Consider the following 18,521-nt stretch of genomic DNA (forward strand, 5'->3'; position numbering starts at 1 on the left):
GCCGGTCCTCCGGTGAGAGGCCGCGTGGGCAGTCGGCCCCGGTCACGCCCTCAGCTCGTGGGCCGCGGGACCGAACCCTGTCTGACCCGGTACCTCGAGACCGAGGGGGATCGACCTCCTCCTCCTCCATGCCCTCCGGCGCCGGTGACGTGCATCGGAAGAAAGACAAGAAGCGTCGTCACCGGTCGCCTTCGGTGCATCCCGATGTCGGAGAGGAGACGACGCCGAAGCGTCATCGTCGTGAGGAGAGGTCTCCGTCGGTTGTGGAGGTACCGACGCGTCGGGGTTCCGGCACCTCGGTGCCGTCTCCTGGCCCCCAGCAGCTTCCGGCACCGACACCCTTACCGGCCCCACCGCCTTTCCCGGCACGAGTGCCTCAGAGCCATCCTTCCGGGGATCCTGGAAGGGCTGATGCGCCAGGCTGTGCCGGCGCCGGGGGTGCTTGCGCCCTCGGCGCCGATGACTGTGGCGCCGGCGAGCTCTAGCCCGGCGCCGGGGCTGTCGACACCGCCGCCGCTTGCGGTGCCGGTCTCGACCGCCACGCAGGTGGAGTCCCCGTCGACGTCGATGGAGGGAGCTCCGTCCCCGCCGGCGCGGGAGTCCACCGCTCGACGACACCGAGACCTCGGTGCCTCGACGTCGAGCCGGGCCCGGTACAGGACTCAGCTACATGAGCTAATGTCCGATACCGAGGATGAGGACTCGTGGGGGGAAGAGGAGGACCCTAGATATTTCTCCTCAGAGGAGTCTACGGGCCTTCCCTCGGACCCCACGCCTTCACCGGAGAGGAAGCTCTCACCTCCTGAGAGTCTCTCCTTTGCCTCCTTTGTGCGGGATATGTCTATCAGCATTCCCTTCCCCGTGGTCTCTGTGGAAGAGCCGAGGGCCGAGATGCTCGAGGTCCTCGACTATCCATCACCACCTAGAGAGTCCTCCACGGTGCCGCTGCACAATGTCCTGAAGGAGACGCTGCTCCGGAACTGGGTGCGACCATTAACTAACCCCACCATTCCCAAGAAAGCAGAGTCCCAGTACAGGATCCACTCTGACCCAGAGCTCATGCGGCCCCAATTGCCCCATGACTCAGCGGTCGTGGATTCTGCTCTCAAGAGGGCACGGAGTTCGAGGGATACCGCCTCGGCGCCCCCGGGGCGGGAGTCTCGCACTCTGGACTCGTTTGGGAGGAAGGCCTACCAATCCTCCATGCTCGTGACCCGCATCCAGTCATACCTGCTCTATATGAGCATCCACATGCGGACCTATGTGCAACAGCTGGCGGACCTGGTCGAGAAGCTCCCGCCGGAGCAGTCCAGGCCTTATCAGGAGGTGGTCAGGCAGCTGAAGGCGTGCAGAAAGTTCCTGTCCAGGGGTATTTTTGACACCTGTGACGTGGCATCTCGTGCTGCGGCCCAAGGTATAGTGATGCGCAGGCTCTCATGGCTGCGTGCCTCTGACCTGGACAACCGCACCCAGCAGAGACTGGCTGACGTCCCTTGCCGGGGGGATAACATTTTCGGTGAGAAGGTCGAGCAGATGGTGGACCAACTGCATCAGCGGGAAACCGCTCTCGACAAGCTCTCCCACCGGGCGCCTTCAGCATCCACCTCCACAGGTGGACGTTTTCCCGGGCCCGGCAGGCTACACCCTATTCTTTTGCGAAGCGTAGGTACAACCAGCCGGCCCGAAGGCCTCGTCAGGCACAGGGACAGCCCCAGCGCGCTCGTTCTCGTCAACAGCGTGCGCCTAAGCAGCCCCCTGCGCCTCCACAGCAAAAGCCGGGGACGGGCTTTTGACTGGATCCACGGGAACATAGCCGCCCTACAAGTGTCCGTACCGGACGATCTGCCGGTCGGAGGGAGGTTAAAATTCTTTCACCAAAGGTGGCCTCTCATAACCTCCGACCAGTGGGTTCTCCAAATAGTGCGGTGCGGATACGCCCTGAATTTGGCCTCCCTGCCTCCAAATTGTCCCCCGGGAGCTCAGTCTTTCAGCTCCCATCACAAGCGGGTACTTGCAGAGGAACTCTCCGCCCTTCTCAGCGCCAATGCGGTCGAGCCCGTACCACCCGGGCAGGAAGGGCAGGGATTCTATTCCAGGTACTTCCTTGTGGAAAAGAAAACAGGGGGGATGCGTCCCATCCTAGACCTGAGAGACCTGAACAAATTCCTGGTCAAAGAAAAGTTCAGGATGCTTTCCTTGGGCACCCTTCTGCCAATGATTCAGAAAAACGATTGGCTATGTTCCCTGGATTTAAAGGACGCATATACTCACATACCGATACTGCCAGCTCACAGACAGTATCTCAGATTCCGCCTGGGCGCACGGCACTTTCAGTATTGTGTGCTGCCCTTTGGGCTCGCCTCTGCCCCACGAGTGTTTACCAAGTGCCTCGTGGTGGTAGCGGCCTACCTACGCAAGCTGGGAGTGCACGTGTTCCCATATCTCGACGATTGGCTGGTCAAGAACACCTCGGAGGTAGGAGCCCTCCGGTCCATGCAGTGCACTATTCAACTTCTGGAGCTGCTGGGGTTTGTGATAAATTACCCAAAGTCCCATCTCCAGCCAACTCAGTCTCTGGAATTCATAGGAGCGCTGCTGAATTCCCAGACGGCTCAGGCCTACCTTCCCGAAGCGAGGGCCACCAACCTCTTGGCCCTGGCTTCGCAGACCAGAGCGTCTCAGCAGATCACAGCTCGGCAGATGTTGAGACTTCTGGGTCATATGGCCTCCACAGTTCATGTGACTCCCATGGCTCGTCTTCACATGAGATCTGCTCAATGGACCCTAGCTTCCCAGTGGTTCCAAGCCACCGGGAATCTAGAAGATGTCATCCGCCTCTCCACCAGTTGCCGCACTTCACTGCTCTGGTGGACCATCCGGACCAATTTGACCCTGGGACGTCCATTCCAAATTTCGCAGCCCGTGAAAGTGCTGACGACGGATGCATCTCGCCTGGGGTGGGGAGCCCATGTCGATGGGCTTCACACCCAGGGTCTGTGGTCCCTCCAGGAAAAGGATCTGCAGATCAACCTCCTGGAGCTCCGAGCGATCTGGAACGCACTGAAGGCTTTCAGAGATCGGCTGTCCTGCCAAATTATCCAAATTCGGACAATCAGGTTGCAATGTATTACGTCAACAAGCAGGGGGGAACCGGATCTCGCCCCCTGTGCCAGGAGGCCGTCGGGATGTGGCGTTGGGCGTGTCGGTTCGGCATGCTCCTCCAAGCCACGTACCTGGCAGGCGTAAACAACAGTCTGGCCGACAGACTGAGCAGAGTCATGCAACCGCACGAGTGGTCGCTCCATGCCAGAGTGGTACGCAAGATCTTCCGAGAGTGGGGCACCCCCTCGGTGGACCTTTTCGCCTCTCAGACCAACCACAAGCTGCCTCTGTTCTGTTCCAGACTTCAGGCACACGGCAGGCTAGCGTCGGATGCCTTTCTCCTCCATTGGGGGACCGACCTCCTGTATGCTTATCCTCCCATACCTTTGGTGGGGAAGACCTTACTGAAGCTCAAGCAAGACCGCGGCACCATGATTCTGATAGCGCCCTTTTGGCCCCGTCAGATCTGGTTCCCTCTTCTTCTGGAGTTGTCCTCAGAAGAACCGTGGAGATTGGAGTGTTTTCCGACTCTCATTTCGCAGAACGACGGAGCGTTACTGCACCCCAACCTTCAGTCTCTGGCTCTCACGGCCTGGATGTTGAGGGCGTAGACTTCACTGCGTTGGGTCTGTCTGAGGGTGTCTCCCGGGTCTTACTTGCCTCTAGGAAGGATTCCACTAAAAAGAGTTACTTTTTCAAGTGGAGGAGGTTTGTCGTGTGGTGTGAGAGCAAGGCCCTAGAACCTCGTTCTTGCCCTGCACAGAACCTGCTTGAATACCTTCTGCACTTATCAGAGTCTGGCCTCAAGACCAACTCAGTAAGGAATCACCTTAGTGCGATTAGTGCTTACCATTATCGTGTGGAAGGTAAAGCCATCTCTGGAGAGCCTTTAGTCGTTCGATTCATGAGAGGCTTGCTTTTGTCAAAGCCCCCTATCAAGCCTCCTACTGTGTCATGGGATCTCAACGTCGTCCTCACCCAGCTGATGAAACCTCCTTTTGAGCCACTGAATACCTGCCATCTGAAGTACTTGACCTGGAAGGTCATTTTCTTGGTGGCAGTTACTTCAGCTCGTAGGGTCAGTGAGCTTCAAGCCCTAGTAGCTCATGCTCCATATACCAAATTTCATCACAACAGAGTAGTGCTCCGCACCCACCCAAAGTTCCTGCCGAAGGTGGTGTCGGAGTTCCATCTTAACCAGTCAATTGTCTTGCCAACATTCTTCCCCAGGCCGCATACCCGCCCTGCTGAACGTCAGTTGCACACATTGGACTGCAAGAGAGCATTGGCCTTCTACTTGGAGCGGACACAGCCCAACAGACAGTCCGCCCAATTGTTTATTTCTTTCGACCCTAACAGGCTAGGGGTCGCTGTCGGGAAACGCACCATCTCCAATTGGCTAGCAGATTGCATTTCCTTCACTTACGCCCAGGCTGGGCTGGCTCTTGAGGGTCATGTCACGGCTCATAGTGTTAGAGCCATGGCAGCGTCAGTGGCCCACTTGAAGTCAGCCACTATTGAAGAGATTTGCAAGGCTGCGACGTGGTCATCTGTCCACACATTCACATCACATTACTGCCTCCAGCAGGATACCCGACGCGACAGTCGGTTCGGGCAGTCGGTGCTGCAGAATCTGTTTGGGGTGTAAATCCAACTCCACCCTCCAGGACCCGAATTTATTCTGGTCAGGCTGCACTCTCAGTTAGTTGTTCTTCGTAGGTCAATTTCTGTTGTTTCCTCGCCGTTGCGAGGTTCCATTGACCTGGGTTCTTGTTTTGAGTGAGCCTGAGAGCTAGGGATACCCCAGTCGTGAGAACAAGCAGCCTGCTTGTCCTCGGAGAAAGGGTATGATACATACCTGTAGCAGGTGTTCTCCGAGGACAGCAGGCTGATTGTTCTCACCTACCCTCCCTCCTCCCCTTTGGAGTTGTGTGTTTCATCTTTTGCTAGTCATTCAACTGGCGGGAGCGGTCGCGCACGGGCGGGAAGACGGCCGCGCATGCGCGGTGGGCGTGCCCTGCGTGCCGACCGTCCCGCGAAGCTTCTTTCCGGTTGGTGGGGGCTGCCGCGGACGTCACCCAGTCGTGAGAACAATCAGCCTGCTGTCCTCGGAGAACACCTGCTACAGGTATGTATCATACCCTATAATTGATCATGGTCTTTCTTTGGTGTTTCTGGGACATAGATCGTAGAGGTTTGCCCGGCTCTGTCCTTATGTTCCAACTACTGGAGTTGCCGTCAAAGCCCACTCCAGCCTATCTGAATTTGTCTTGTCATTTGAGGGACACAGACCGTAAAAGTATACCCGGCACTATCCTCACGCTGCTTCAGGGTGAAACAACTTTCAGTTGCTGCTAATATAAAAAAAAAGTGTTACTGACACATTCTTTAAGTCTCTCTTACGTGATAAACACAATGCATGTATGCTCTCTCGCTGATTCAGCATTTACCAAGCACTTTCAAAATGGCTGACCTTTCTTCAGCATCTTCAAAGCAGGTGTTCATGGTGTTGTTTACATTTGAGCATCTAGGCCATGCACTTATTTATATTGTTTGTATATTACCCATAGATGTAGGAACTAAATAGTCCAAAATGGTGGAGTGTGCACTCAAAAACCTGTTGCCATGATGTTTTTTTGTTCTATAGTTTCACAGTAAATTTCAGAGTTAATGGAGGAAACATTCAAAATTTAAAATGTATGTTGCTGCTCACTTCTTCTTTTTTTTTTTTTTTTTTTTTTTTTTTAATTCTCTCCTGCCTTTTTAGAATTTTATCAGGACTCCTCTTCCTATCTAGATCACATCCATCCTCCCAAATTCTCTAGTCATTGTCTTTATCCATCTTTCAAAACTTAGAAGTAAGGGCTTTACTTCATGTAGGTGCACAACCTACAAGAGCTGTTCAAGTCGATTTTTCTCTCATCTTCATGAACTGATAATTGTGGAAGAGGTCCAGTAGGGGACCAAGGAAAAGTGGAGAATTAGTGTCAGTGGGGTGTAATAGGAGACCAGAAGAAATGGAGTCATTATTATAAAGAAGAATTATTAAAATCTTCTTTTGATGACAGCTGTAACCTTGGAGGGAGTGATCTGTGAATACTATCTGTTATTGCTGAATCAGAATGTACTATACAGGACCTTAAGCCTAGACATGAAACTAAGCATAAAGGAGGAAATGTGTATGTATGTATGTATTTATTTATTTATTTATTACATTTGTACCCCGTGCTTTCCCACACATTTTAGGCTCAATGCGGCTTACATAGTAAATAATTATAATTACAATTACAAAGTCTTTAAAGAGACTGTATGTAGTCTTCCCAGGAACTGTGTGTGTAGTTCAGCCTAAGAGAAGAAAAAGTGTGCAGTAAATGTTACAAGCAATGTATGAGAGAGAAGAGAGTACATTGTCCGCCAAGTTTGTGATAATGTATGGAATATGTGTTCATGCTTGATTGTTGCTAATAAAAAGCTAGAGCTTAGAAAGGAAGTTAGAAGTCAGTTGAGCAAGGCTGCTATTCTTTGCAGCTGTTGAAACTGACCTCCCTAAAGCTTTAGTAAAGTTGCAAGTACGTTTCGTGGTGGTGTCTTATTCCTTTGTACAGACCTTGGGCTCAGAGACGCAAGAGCCGAGGATGCATCTATTAGGTACCGGAACTGGACTACAGAATTTGGTGCTGTGATAGGGATTTCGGAGCTCAGCGTCTGTCTGATGGACCCACCGGTGGGGTAAGTAAAGACTTGGGGGAATTCCTTGAGAAAATGTTTTGGCAGAGAGTGTCAGGCGCAGTATGAAGAGTGTCAAAAGAAAATAGATGATATTGCAAATAAGGCTGCTGCACCGTCATGGCAAACAGGCACTGGAGCCACTTGCCAGGTGGCACTCTGACTAGTGGTAATACTGCTTTTAAGTTTCCCTTCGTGAGGCACTTTTGTCCCGGATAAGCTGATACCAGATGGCATTGTCGTGTTTAGGACAGTCACACACTAGTCATAAGAGGATCATATTCTCTTGGTGGAATAATATGGCCCATGAAGAAAATGTGAAAACGGCGTGGAACAATATACAAGAGTTAAGAGATGACTTGAAAAACAAGTGTATCAAGGGTGCGTGGTTGCATAAGTCTTATTCGGAGGCACCATTTGCTTCTGAGGGCGAGGTATGTGCTTTGGCAGCAGGAATCCGTTCGTCTGTCAACCTGTGGTGGGACTGAAACAAAAAGATGACGGTGAATTTGAATTAACACACAATCCCACACAGGTAGAGACGAATCAATTGTTGAATGCTTTGCCGATACATCCTGTTATGGTAAAAGAGAAAAAGAGTGACTGCTTATGCCGATTTGTATAGAAACAAACTTGAACTGCATTTAAAAAGCTTATAAATTTAGTTGGTTCTAATGAACTGTTGAGTGGGAAACCAGATGGTTTATGGGTGCTGTAAAATTTAGTAGTAACATGAGATTGCATTCTAGAACCTCATAATTTAGAATATTGTATTTGCGTGTGAGAGTGGATGTGCATGGTAACTTGAGTTGCAAATATTGGTCCTGATATTCAGACTCTGGAAGATAACAGGGCTGTCTCCCGGGGTCCGCACTAAACCCTGATATTCAATGCCGGGCAGTTTCCAGTGACCAGAATTGAATATCCGGTTTAACTTTGGCTGCTTTCACCTTAACTGGTCCAGCCAATTTTCAGCGCTGGCCGGTTAAGTTGGAGCCAGCCAAAGATATATCTATTGTGGCAGCCAAATATGGCTGCCAAACTTAGTTTGCTCCATGATGAAAATCGTGGGATAGCTGGTTATAATGTGTGATATAACCGGCTGTCTTTAAGCTGCTAACCGGTGATATTTAGTGCTGGATAGCCAGTTAGGTGCAGTTTCCCTTTAAATATTGGGCGGCTTGTGTATTGTTCATTGAATCTGCTTGTCTTTGACAAATAGGGTCTTTGTGATCATTTATCTAGGTTCACGTTTTTACAGAGCATTTTAATTTAAAATTGATTTTTTTAATGTTTATTGAAAGATTTACTTAACTACCTTTCTCATGCATTTGTGCAGCAAAGCAGTGTACATACTATACATATAAAAACAATTAAGAGTAAAACACCCTAAGGAAGTCTGTGGAAGCTACAAGACAACATCAAACAACAGAAAACAAAAAATATGTGAAAGTAACAAAAGAAAAAAGACCAGTTAACTCGGACCAAGCCCAGGTTCCAAATTAAACGATTATCCAGATCACCAGAGGCCTTCGTGAAAAAAGTCTTCAGTTGAGATTTAAATTTGTCAGATTCTGCTATCACTTTAAAATTATTGCACGTGCGGGGGAGGGGCGTAGGCCTCAATATGTCATAGTACTCAGGAGTCATATACAGCCTAATCAAAGGGGGAGATAGAATAACCACAAAAGCTTGATGGCAAAGAACTTAATGACCACAAGGGGATATGTGGAACCAAAAGAGAACTGAAGTAGAAAAGATGACCAGAGTGTAAAGCACGCTAAACCACATCAGACCACTTCAGGGGTCCCTTCTCAGCTTTGGTCCCCATCTCTATGGTTTCCTTCAAGCCAACTTAGTCTCAACAGGTGATTTCAACACATCCTTCTGCTAACATTTCAGAAGGTCTTTTTCTCCCTGGAGGTGGCTATCTGCAGCTCATAGGCTGCTAGGGTGTTGCATAGCTGGTAGCAACATATTTTGGATCCCTTCCAGAAGGCAGACTGTCGACCTCTCCTCACTTGCCAGATGTGGAGGCGAGGCCTGCTTAGTTGACCGCTTTCTTCTATGATTTTTTTTCAGGCGTTGAATAAGCAGATGTCTTTGGCGGTCAGAGCCTTTTGTTTGATGTGGTTGTGCCGCTGGGTGGCAGATGCAGCTTCAAGCAGCAGCAGGTTCAGCTCCCTTTTCAAGGCAAGTTATTGTTTGAGGACTTGGTGAAATTGGTGGAAGATCTGGGTGATTCATTGACTCTTCGTCTTCCTTAGGACATGTCTACATGTTCATTTTGGTCTGGTCAAGCTGGCCTTCATTTTTAAAGACACCAGGGAGGCATATTTTCAAAGCACTTAGCCTTCCAAAGTTCCATAGAAACCTATGGAACTTTGGAAGGCTAAGTGCTTTGAAAATGAGCCCCCAGACTATCAGAAGCAGCCTAGTTTCTTCAGCGATCCAGGTTCAGTCCAAGCAGGGTTTCAAAACTCCCGACTTCATCCATTTGAGATCCTCTGGATTTCTCCTGAAGGGGTGACTGGGCGCACAGTCCTGTCTTTTCTTCATAAGGTGGTTTCTGCCTTCCATCCCATTCAAACTTTGTCTCTACCTGCTTCTGGGACGTTCACCATGTACTCCTATGCTGTTTGGAATTGACTAGCAAGTTCCATTGGCCAAATCTCTGCTTCATGCTTTACTCGGGACCTTAGGAAGGTAATGCAGCTTCCAAAGCCATGCTGGCTCACCATTTTTAGATTGGCATATGCGGGCATAGCAAGGTAATGTCTGGGATGGCCCACTAAGCAGAAGTGACTTCCTGCACTGCAAGAGACTGAAGCAGTCTTCTAGTGCTCGCCATTTTAAGATTAGCAGATTGCGGTAGTGGCAGGATCAGAAGCAGACGTATTCAGAACCTGGAGAGCCTTAGGTATAGAGCTAGGTGACTCCTCCATATGAGTTACCGACACTGTGGTGGGATTAGATTCCTGACCCGCTGAGCACAAATGCCTCCCGGCATAGCCTTATGCTATCCTCTTGCTGGTTTCGAGCGCTGGCTCTATATGAGACAGTCTCTCCCGTCGTGGGTGGCAGCGCTTTCTTCCAAAGCGCAGTTGACTTAATTTTCTAAGTCCCGTCTAGCTTCCGTGGCTGCCTTTTGCAGTTCGGCCACTTGGTCCTCTGTCTTGCCGTGGATGGCTTTTTCAGATCACCCACTTGGTCTGCTGGCCTTCCCTTGCAGGCTTGCCGTGGCTGCAACCTGTGGAGCATCGCTCCAGTCTGCTGAGGTTGTAGTATTCTGCTCTACTTGAGGACTGCTTTGGTACATCCCACAAGTCTCTGGATTGATCTATGGGATGCTATGGAAGATAAAATTAGTCCTTACCTGATAATTTTCTTTCCATTAGTCCCAACAGATCAATCCAGAGACCTGCCCTTTGATGTTCTGAGTTCAGTGTTTTCTTCTAGTTGCTTCAGTTTCATTAGAATCCTTTGTTTAATTTTGGCTACAACCAAAAAAAAAAAAATCAAAACAAATAGGAAATCTTCTGTTGTTACCCTCCTGCAGGAGCGGTTGAGGAGCCTACATGGACTTTATGCAGGCAAGAGAGAACTTGCTGTTGGATTTCCTCTACCTTCTTCCACTGCTTTGGTATCAACAATACTGAGGTCATGATGGCTGCACATGATCACATAAAGGGAACGTCAGAGGTTTACTATATCTGCACCTGCTGGTAGAGGGACATAACCCACAAGTCTCTGGATTGATCTGTGAAGGACCACATCGCTTTCAAGATCTGCACATTGGTGCACAAAATCATCTATGGAGAAGCCCCTGCTTATATGGACACTGTCATTAACTTGCCGCCCAGGAATTCCTGCAAGTCAGCCCGTTTGTACCTCAATCTCCACTACCCAGCTTTTAGTGACCTGAAATATAAAACAGTCTATGCTTCCTCTTTCTCTTATCTCAGCACTCAATTCTGGAACGGGCTGCCTCGCGTGGTTAAATTCACTCCTGATCACCCGACCTTCAAGAAGCGACTCAAGACTTTCCTCTTTGGTAGAGCATACGGCGTGAGCCCGCTTGGCGCCACATCCTTCTGAACCACGGCTAACATAGTAACAAATTGTCCCCTTCTCCTCTTTCCCTTTCCCTCCTCAGCTTTTCCTCTTTCCCTCTTATGACACTGAATACTGTATTTTGAATTATTGTTTGCTTCATGGACTATTGTATGCCACATTGAGCCTGCCCGTGGGTGGGAATATTGTGGGATATAAATGCCATAAATAAATAAAGGAAAGAAAATTATCAGGTAAGGATTAATTTTTCCATAGTTTCTCTGAAAATCTAGTTATATCTTTGTAATTAGTAAAGTTGTTTGCTAATACTCTTTCCATAGCGTCCCTCCGGACTGGCCCAGGATTGGATTGATGGGTTGTGCACGCCTTCCAACAGGTGGAGACTGAGAAACTTCTGGCTAGAGAGAGCCAGTAAGAGTCCTGGCCACGTGACCGTAGCCTCAGTATTTTCTCAGTCTCCAGCAGGTAGGAGGGGTGAGCCCATTAGTCTCTCTCTTTCTTTACTTGAAAAAAAAAAAAAAGGGATTGTTACCTTCTGTACCTGGGGAATCTTGTTGAGAGGCTAGGAGGTAATAAAGGTCTTTTCTTCAGCTTCTAGGGTGGTAAACTCGGGGGTTCCCGTGTCCCTTCCCCCTTCCTCCCCATCTCACTTGGTTGTCAGGGAAGGGCTAGCCCTTTCGGAGGAAAGGTGTTTTATCCTGTGGGAGAGGCAGCCACTTCTTTAGTTGTAAACCCCTCCCCCCCCCCCCAAAAAAAAAACTCCCTGAGGCACAAATGAGCAGTTAGTTCTTTCGTGCTGTAATGGTTTTTGGTTGGCAGTGCTTGCTCTTAGATTCCTCCCGCCTCTCAGCAGCTCTTGAGAAAAAAAAAAATTCCATAATTCTCGCACTAGCAATCGGTTTCGTTGGGTTATTTTTTCTCTCTCCCTCTCTCTTGTCATTCGGCGGTGGTTTGAGTGGGGAAAAAAAAAAAAACGAAGGCAAAGAGGCATGGAGAGCTGCAGGTCAGTGCTATGGCAGAGAAATTCAAAAGATGATCTGTTTGCCAGCGTAGGGGAGTGGGAGCGCTTGGGTCTTGAAAGTTTTGCACCGCCATTGATACTCCTGCAGCGTCTCTTCCTCTGCCCGCGTCGGGTTTCACGCCCGCATGTTTAATTGCGGAGGTGGCTGGACATTCAGTTTTGGTGGGGAAGTCTGCCATTTTGTCTCCCCAGGCAGGCCCTGCAGCCCGCAAGCTCTCTTCTCCTGCACAGCCTTCTCTACAATCAGAGGCAGTGTCCCTGGTACACTCTGGGGGGCAGTGTCCCTGGTACACTTTGGGGGGTCTCAGGAGGGGGGGATTCCCCCATGAGTTTGTCCTCTAGATGTACCAGGCTTTCTTGATGCACAAGTCAGGTGTTGGAGTCAGGGGTACGGGGGAGTCCGCCTCCAGATCCTCAGCTCTTCCAAAAAGAGCTCGAGCTTGCTGGGATCCAGAAGAGGAACCAGCTTCAGACCACGAGGTCGAGATACCCTTCCTGGAGGAGGAGGAAGGGTTGGCAGAGGGGCTTTGGGAGGACCAAGGTCCGTCAGAGGCAAGTGCTGACCCCTTACCTCCAGGAGAAGATCCCTCAGTGATCAGGATCTTTCATAAAGAGAATCTACAGTCTCTTCAACTCTCCATTTTGAAGAGGAACAGACCCCGACCTCCGAGGTCTGCAAGGTAGACCTGTTTAGTCAAAGGCACCAGATCTTCTGGGAGAACCTTTCCCATGCATCAGGACATTCGAGATATTATTCAGGTGCAGTGGGATGTTCCCGATTCCTCCTTTCTTCCAGCCAGATTGATGACCCGTCTTTACCCAGTGTCAGAGATGGACAGGTCTCTCCTGAAGGTTCCTGTGGTTGACGCGGTGGTCTTGGCAGTTACCAAGTGTAATATGGTGGATGGCGGAACAGCTCTCCAGGATGTCCAGGATAGGAGTTTGGACGCTCTCCTTAAGAACAGTTTTGATGTCTCCTCTCTGGCGATACAGGTGGCCATCTGCAGTTCCTTGGTAGCCAGGGCCTGTTTCCGCTGGGCAGAGTGAGTTCTAGATAGGACCTCTAATGATCTGTCTTCTATTGATGCGGAGGTGTCCAAGATTGAGATGGGCTCTGCCTTTCTGGCAGATGCTTTGTATGATCTGCTCAGAGCGTCCTCCAAGTCCTTGGCTTTGGGGGTTGCTGCCCGCCGGTCTCTGTGGCTACAGGGTTGGTCAGCGGATGCTGTCTCCAAATCTAAGTTGTCTGTTTCTTTTCCGGGGTTCTCTTTTGTTTGGCAATGACTTGGATAAGTTGGTTCGTAGTTTAGGGGACACGAAGGTACCTCATCTCCCGGAGGATAGGCCTTGTATGGCTAGTCAGGGTTCTTTCTTTGGCCGTGGTCGGGCGAGGGATTTCTGTAGATTTTGCACCGGTCGGGGAGCTCAGACTCAGGTCCAGATTTTTTTCAAAGAACACAGTCCTTTCGAGGCATCTGTAGGGGAGGTCGGGACTCGGGTTCCTTTTTCCGGTCCCCTTCCCGTCCATCCCAGTGAAGGTGCATGGGTCTCGCCTCTGATTCCTGTAGGAGTTTGTTTGTCCCAATTATTTCAGAGGTGGGCCCAAGTCACCACTGACCTGTGGGTCTTGGAGGTTATTCGAGACGGGTATGCCTTAGAATTCGCCAAGCCTCTTTCAGACGACTTTCTAGAATCTCCCTGTCACTCTTGCCTCAAAGCAGGCGCGATACGAGATACGCTACACAGGCTCTTGGATCTGCAGGCCATTTGTCCCGTCCCTCCTTTGGAGTACAGACAAGGCCGGTATTCCATTTACTTTGTGGTTCCCAAGAAGAAGGGCTCCTTTCATCCTATTTTAGATCTCAAGGCCGTCAATCGGGCTCTTAGTCTCAAGTTTTCGAATGGAGACCCTTCGATCAGTGATCGTGGCCATCCGTACCGGAGAATTTCTAATGGCCTTGGATCCGACGGAAGCTTATCTTCACATTCCTTTCCGGTCTGTTCACCAGAAGTTCCTGCAGTTTGCGATTCTGGGCCAGCACTTTGTTTCACGCTCTACCGTTTGGTCTACAGGTCCTCGGACGTTCCCGAAAATCATGGTTGTAGTGGCAGCAGCCCTCAGGCGGGACGGTGTCCTTGTCCACCCGTACTTGGTGACTGGCTCATCAGGGCGAAATCTTTTCAGGAGAGTGTGCAGGTCATGGGTCGGGTGGTTCATTTCTTGCAGTCCCTGGAGTACTTAGGAGCTACCTTCGACACAGTGCGGGGTCGTGTTTACCTTCCCCAGGGCAGAGTACTCAAGTTCCGGTCTCAAGTTCAGGGGTTACTTCACAGACTCGTCCTATGTGCTCGAGATTATCTTCAGGTTCTGGGCTCCATGGCAGCAACGATAGAGGTGGTCCCTTAGGCTAGGGCTCACATGCAGCCTCTTCATCTTCTCTTCTATCCAGATGGTATCAGACAGATTCTCTTCAGGTGAGGTTGCTTCTGCATTCTCCGGAGCACAGCAGCCTCTTCTGGTGGCTGCGGGTGGACAATCTCACCAGGGGGGATGCTGCTGGAGTCTCCCCAGTGGATAGCATTAGCGACGGATGCCAGTCTCCGAGGCTGGGGAGCCCATTGTTTAGGGAAGTTTGCTCTGGGTCAATGGTCTCCTCTGGAAGCGTTCCAGTCCATCAGTTTATTAAAGACCAGGGCAATTTGGCTGGCTCTGGAGGAGTTTCATTCCCTGTTGAAAGGCTAGGCGGTGCGAGTCCTATCAGACAACGCCATGGCAGTAGTTATGTCAACTTGCCAGGGAGGAACAAGGAGTCGACTGTTGCAGAGGGAGGCAGCGAGCCTCATAGCATGGGTGGAGCTTCACTTCACCACCATCTCGGCTTCCCACGTGCCAGGAGTCGAAAACATTCAGGCAGATTTTCTCAGCCGCCACACACTCGATCCGGGAGAATGGTCTCTCAGCACTCGGGCGTTTCAATTGTTAGTGGAACAGTGGGGAGATCCGGTACTGGATCTTTATGCCTCCGGTCTCAACGCAATGGTGCCCTGCTTTTTCATTTGTTGGAAAGACTCAGCAGCGGCGGGAATAGATGCCCTCTTACAACAGTGGCCTCCCGGTCTTCTGTACGCGTTTCCTCCTTGGCCCCTCTTGCGTCATCTTTTACAAAGGATCGAGGCTCATGGAGGTCCAGTTGTCCTACTGGCGCTGGATTGGCCTCGCCATCAGTGGTACATAGACCTCCAGCGTCTTTGGTCTGCGCCTCCTCTTTGTCTCCCTGTTCACAGGGATCTTCTGTCTCAAGGCTGTTGTCTTCTTGTTCACTTAAGGACTTAACTCTCAAGACCTTATTTTTGGTGGCCATTGTATCAGCTAGGAGAGTCTCAGAACTATCTCAATCAGTCTTTCTGCCTGTCGTTGGGTCTTCCTCGGGCATGGAGTGTCAGAGGAAGTTGCATAAGTTGGACGTTAAAAGGGTTCTTAAGCACTGTCTGAGAGTGACTGCTGACTTTCGGTGCTCGGACCATCTGTTTGTACTCCTGACTGGTTCGTGGAAGGGCTTTGCCGCTTCTAAGCCCACTATATCTCAGTGGCTCAAGGAGATGATAGCTTCTGCCTACAGTCTCGCCGGCAGATCAGTCCCTGAGGGGGTTAAGGCTCACTCCACAAGAGGACAAGCAGCTTCATGGGCGGAGCGGTTCTTGGTCCTGCCCGCAGACATTTGTAAGGTAGCAACGTGTGCTTCTCTGCATTCCTTTTCTAAGCACTATAGACTGGATGTCCAGTGTCGTCATGAGGCGATCTTTGCGACTCGAGTACTTACAGCGGGTTTACTGGGGTCCCTCCATTAAGACTACTGCTTTGTTACTTCCCATAAGTGTAATCCTGGGCCGGGCCGGAGGGACGCTAAGGAAGGAGAAATTAGACCTTACCTGCTAATTTGCTTTCCTTTAGTTCCTCCGGACTGGCCCAGGTCCCTCCCGTATTATTTGACAAGCGGTTACTTGTACATATTTCTGGAGCACAGTTCTTTAAGAGTCCTATGATGGCGCTGCTCTGCTAGTTTACAGTACTTTACAAGGTAAAATACAATAAATAAATCACTCAAAATGTTATGCCATACCTCATCTCCTTTTGGAGTTGCGCATGAGCATTGTATTACGGCTTTGCCGTCCTTCAAACACGTTTTATGAGTGCTTTGTGGCTGCTTAGATTCCAGGGGGCACAGAAGGTTGGTCTTTCTCTTCTTTCCTGCTCTGTTAGTCAAATACTGAGTCTAGGGTCACATGGCCAGGGCTCTTATTGGCTCTCTAGAGTCAGAAGTTTCTCAGTCTCCACCTGCTGGAAGGCGTGCACAACCCATCAGTCCAATCCTGGGCCAGTCTAGAGGGACTAAAGGAAAGCAAATTAGCAGGTAAGGTCTAATTTCTCCTTTTCATAGCTTTTTATGTGAGTACATTTTTGAAATTGTGTTTTTATGATCATATGGCACTTTTAATTATAATGCTTATATTTTTGTTGGTAGCAATTTGGAACTAATATGGGTGAGAATAGGAAATACATATAAATAAAATTACTTTCCTTTATAAGATTTATAAATCTGTCTTTGTCAAGTATTTTCAGAAATTAGATTTTTAGACTAACTCTAAGCTGCTTTTATTCAAACTTCTTGAACCAATGTTGTGTGCCTGTTCTGAAAATCTGGCTGAGGCCCTCAAAAAATCAAAGTGATATTCTAAGGACTTTTATGGTTGGGAGCTATTAATGTTGTTGATGCTTATGGGGAAACTAATCTCTTTAATGTTAAAGGTGCCCTTTGGAACCAGCTAATGTTATGTTCAAATGTTTAGTGTGATAAATTTTGTTTTAGAAGCAACTGAGGAAGTGTGTCTGGACAGTCCAGAAAGAGATCAAATCCTGTCTCCAGAGCCTAGTCCAGCAGTCACACCAGTAACCCCCACAGCACTGATAACACCCAGAATTGAGACAAAGAGCATTTCTGCTCCTGTGATTTTTGACAGATCTAGAGAAGAGGTACTGAAAATTATGATAATTCTAATTTTTGTTTTTGATCAATTTATATCATAGTTATGTGAAGTGAATTTGTGTTCAAAAAGAATAATTACACTTGCAATGTTTCTTTGCATTTTTGCTAAAGATCATTTTAATTTTTAAGGGGAGAAGGCTGAGAAAAAATTGTTAAAACATGAAAAAAAAAATAGTCCTCGGTCAGTTATTTTCTCCATGTATGTGAAATAACTATTTAGTCATTTTTGAGGCATTAAATATGGTTCTGCATTCAGGGGAAGAATTCAAAGCAATTTGGCTTCTGAGGAGTGGTTCAGAATTAAAGACTAGAGCAAGTTTCAGAGGTATGGTAGACAGGAAGAAGCTTGCTTAATGAAAAAAGTAAACTAAAGAGGCCGAGGGGAAGGTGACCTGAGCAGGGCACAGAACTTAAATTGTGTGCCATGAAAGGAGAACTGAAGTAGAAAGCTTTGAATGGGAAAATAAATTGAGTGAGGCCAAATGGTATGTAGCACATTTGAACAGCCTGAGGGAGTTTGAAAGCTGAATGTAATGGTTTTGGAAGACTAAGGCATGACATCAAGCTGTGAATTATGGCTGTGAATAGAAAAGGAGATACCTTGTGAAATAAGAAGTAGGGTGATTTTGATAAGTAACTTGATGTGAGCAGGAAGAAGAATTGTGTCATATTTCAGTATAAATAATTACCTGGGTGCGCATAGTTCTTTGTAATTATTGCATCCTATTTACATAGACATTTAAGAATCTGACTTCAGAATGTATTTAACTAAGATTGTAGTTAGAAATATATAAACTGCAGGTACTCTACACACAATTCCCTAAAGCAAACAATTGTGCTTTATTGTATTTGAGTTTAACATACTTGGACTGTTAGCTACACCTGTTCAGTTAACATTCACAGTTGTATTGTCTGCCACATTAACATCTAAGGTTCAGGGGCCGCACATTCTCCGCCCCATTCTGTGTTACTGTATTTAATGCAGAAACTATCACACATTAACTGCTAAGGTGCAGTACTAAGTATGCATTAATTACTGTGTTAACAGAATGTTTATTTTGATAGACACATACAGCTCTATTCAACATAATTTTCACTTGATTTATTGTCCCTACAAGGTATATAAAATGTCCAGATTTGAATTGTTTTCATCTTGCCAATACCAAACACTTATCTTCTAGGTTGAAGAGGAATCAAATGGCGATATCTTTGATATTGAAATTGGTGTCTCGGATCCAGAGAAAGTTGGTGAGGCTTCATTTGCTGATCAGATGTTTTGATATGTTCTGATTCTTTGGTTCTTTAGTTATCAAGCATCGACAGTGGCTAGTATTCATGATTTCCTATCAGATAATGTACTGAGGAAAAAAAAAATACAGAATACTGTGAAAAATTCTGATATACTTTAGTAATATGATTTTAATACTGCAAAAACATACAATAAGCATCTTTTTTTACTTTTTATGTGGGTACTGAATGTGTTAATTCTTGTTTAAAAATTTTTTCCTGATGTGTAACATAGATTCTGAAAGTGTGAACTCAGGTTTACTGTT

At 48.2% G+C, this 18,521-nt stretch overlaps 1 protein-coding gene across 1 annotated transcript in view; it reads left to right on the forward strand.

Annotated features, from left to right (window-relative positions):
* SNX2 (sorting nexin 2) overlaps positions 1 to 18,521 on the forward strand; it is a 154,171-nt gene that overhangs the window by 24,055 nt on the left and 111,595 nt on the right. Inside the window, 2 exon segments of the mRNA XM_030193541.1 lie at positions 16,792 to 16,955; positions 18,150 to 18,216. Coding sequence (XP_030049401.1) covers positions 16,792 to 16,955; positions 18,150 to 18,216 — 231 coding nt within the window.

The sequence above is a fragment of the Microcaecilia unicolor genome, chromosome 2, assembly GCF_901765095.1.
Source record: "Microcaecilia unicolor chromosome 2, aMicUni1.1, whole genome shotgun sequence".
Taxonomy (NCBI): Eukaryota; Metazoa; Chordata; class Amphibia; order Gymnophiona; family Siphonopidae; genus Microcaecilia; species Microcaecilia unicolor.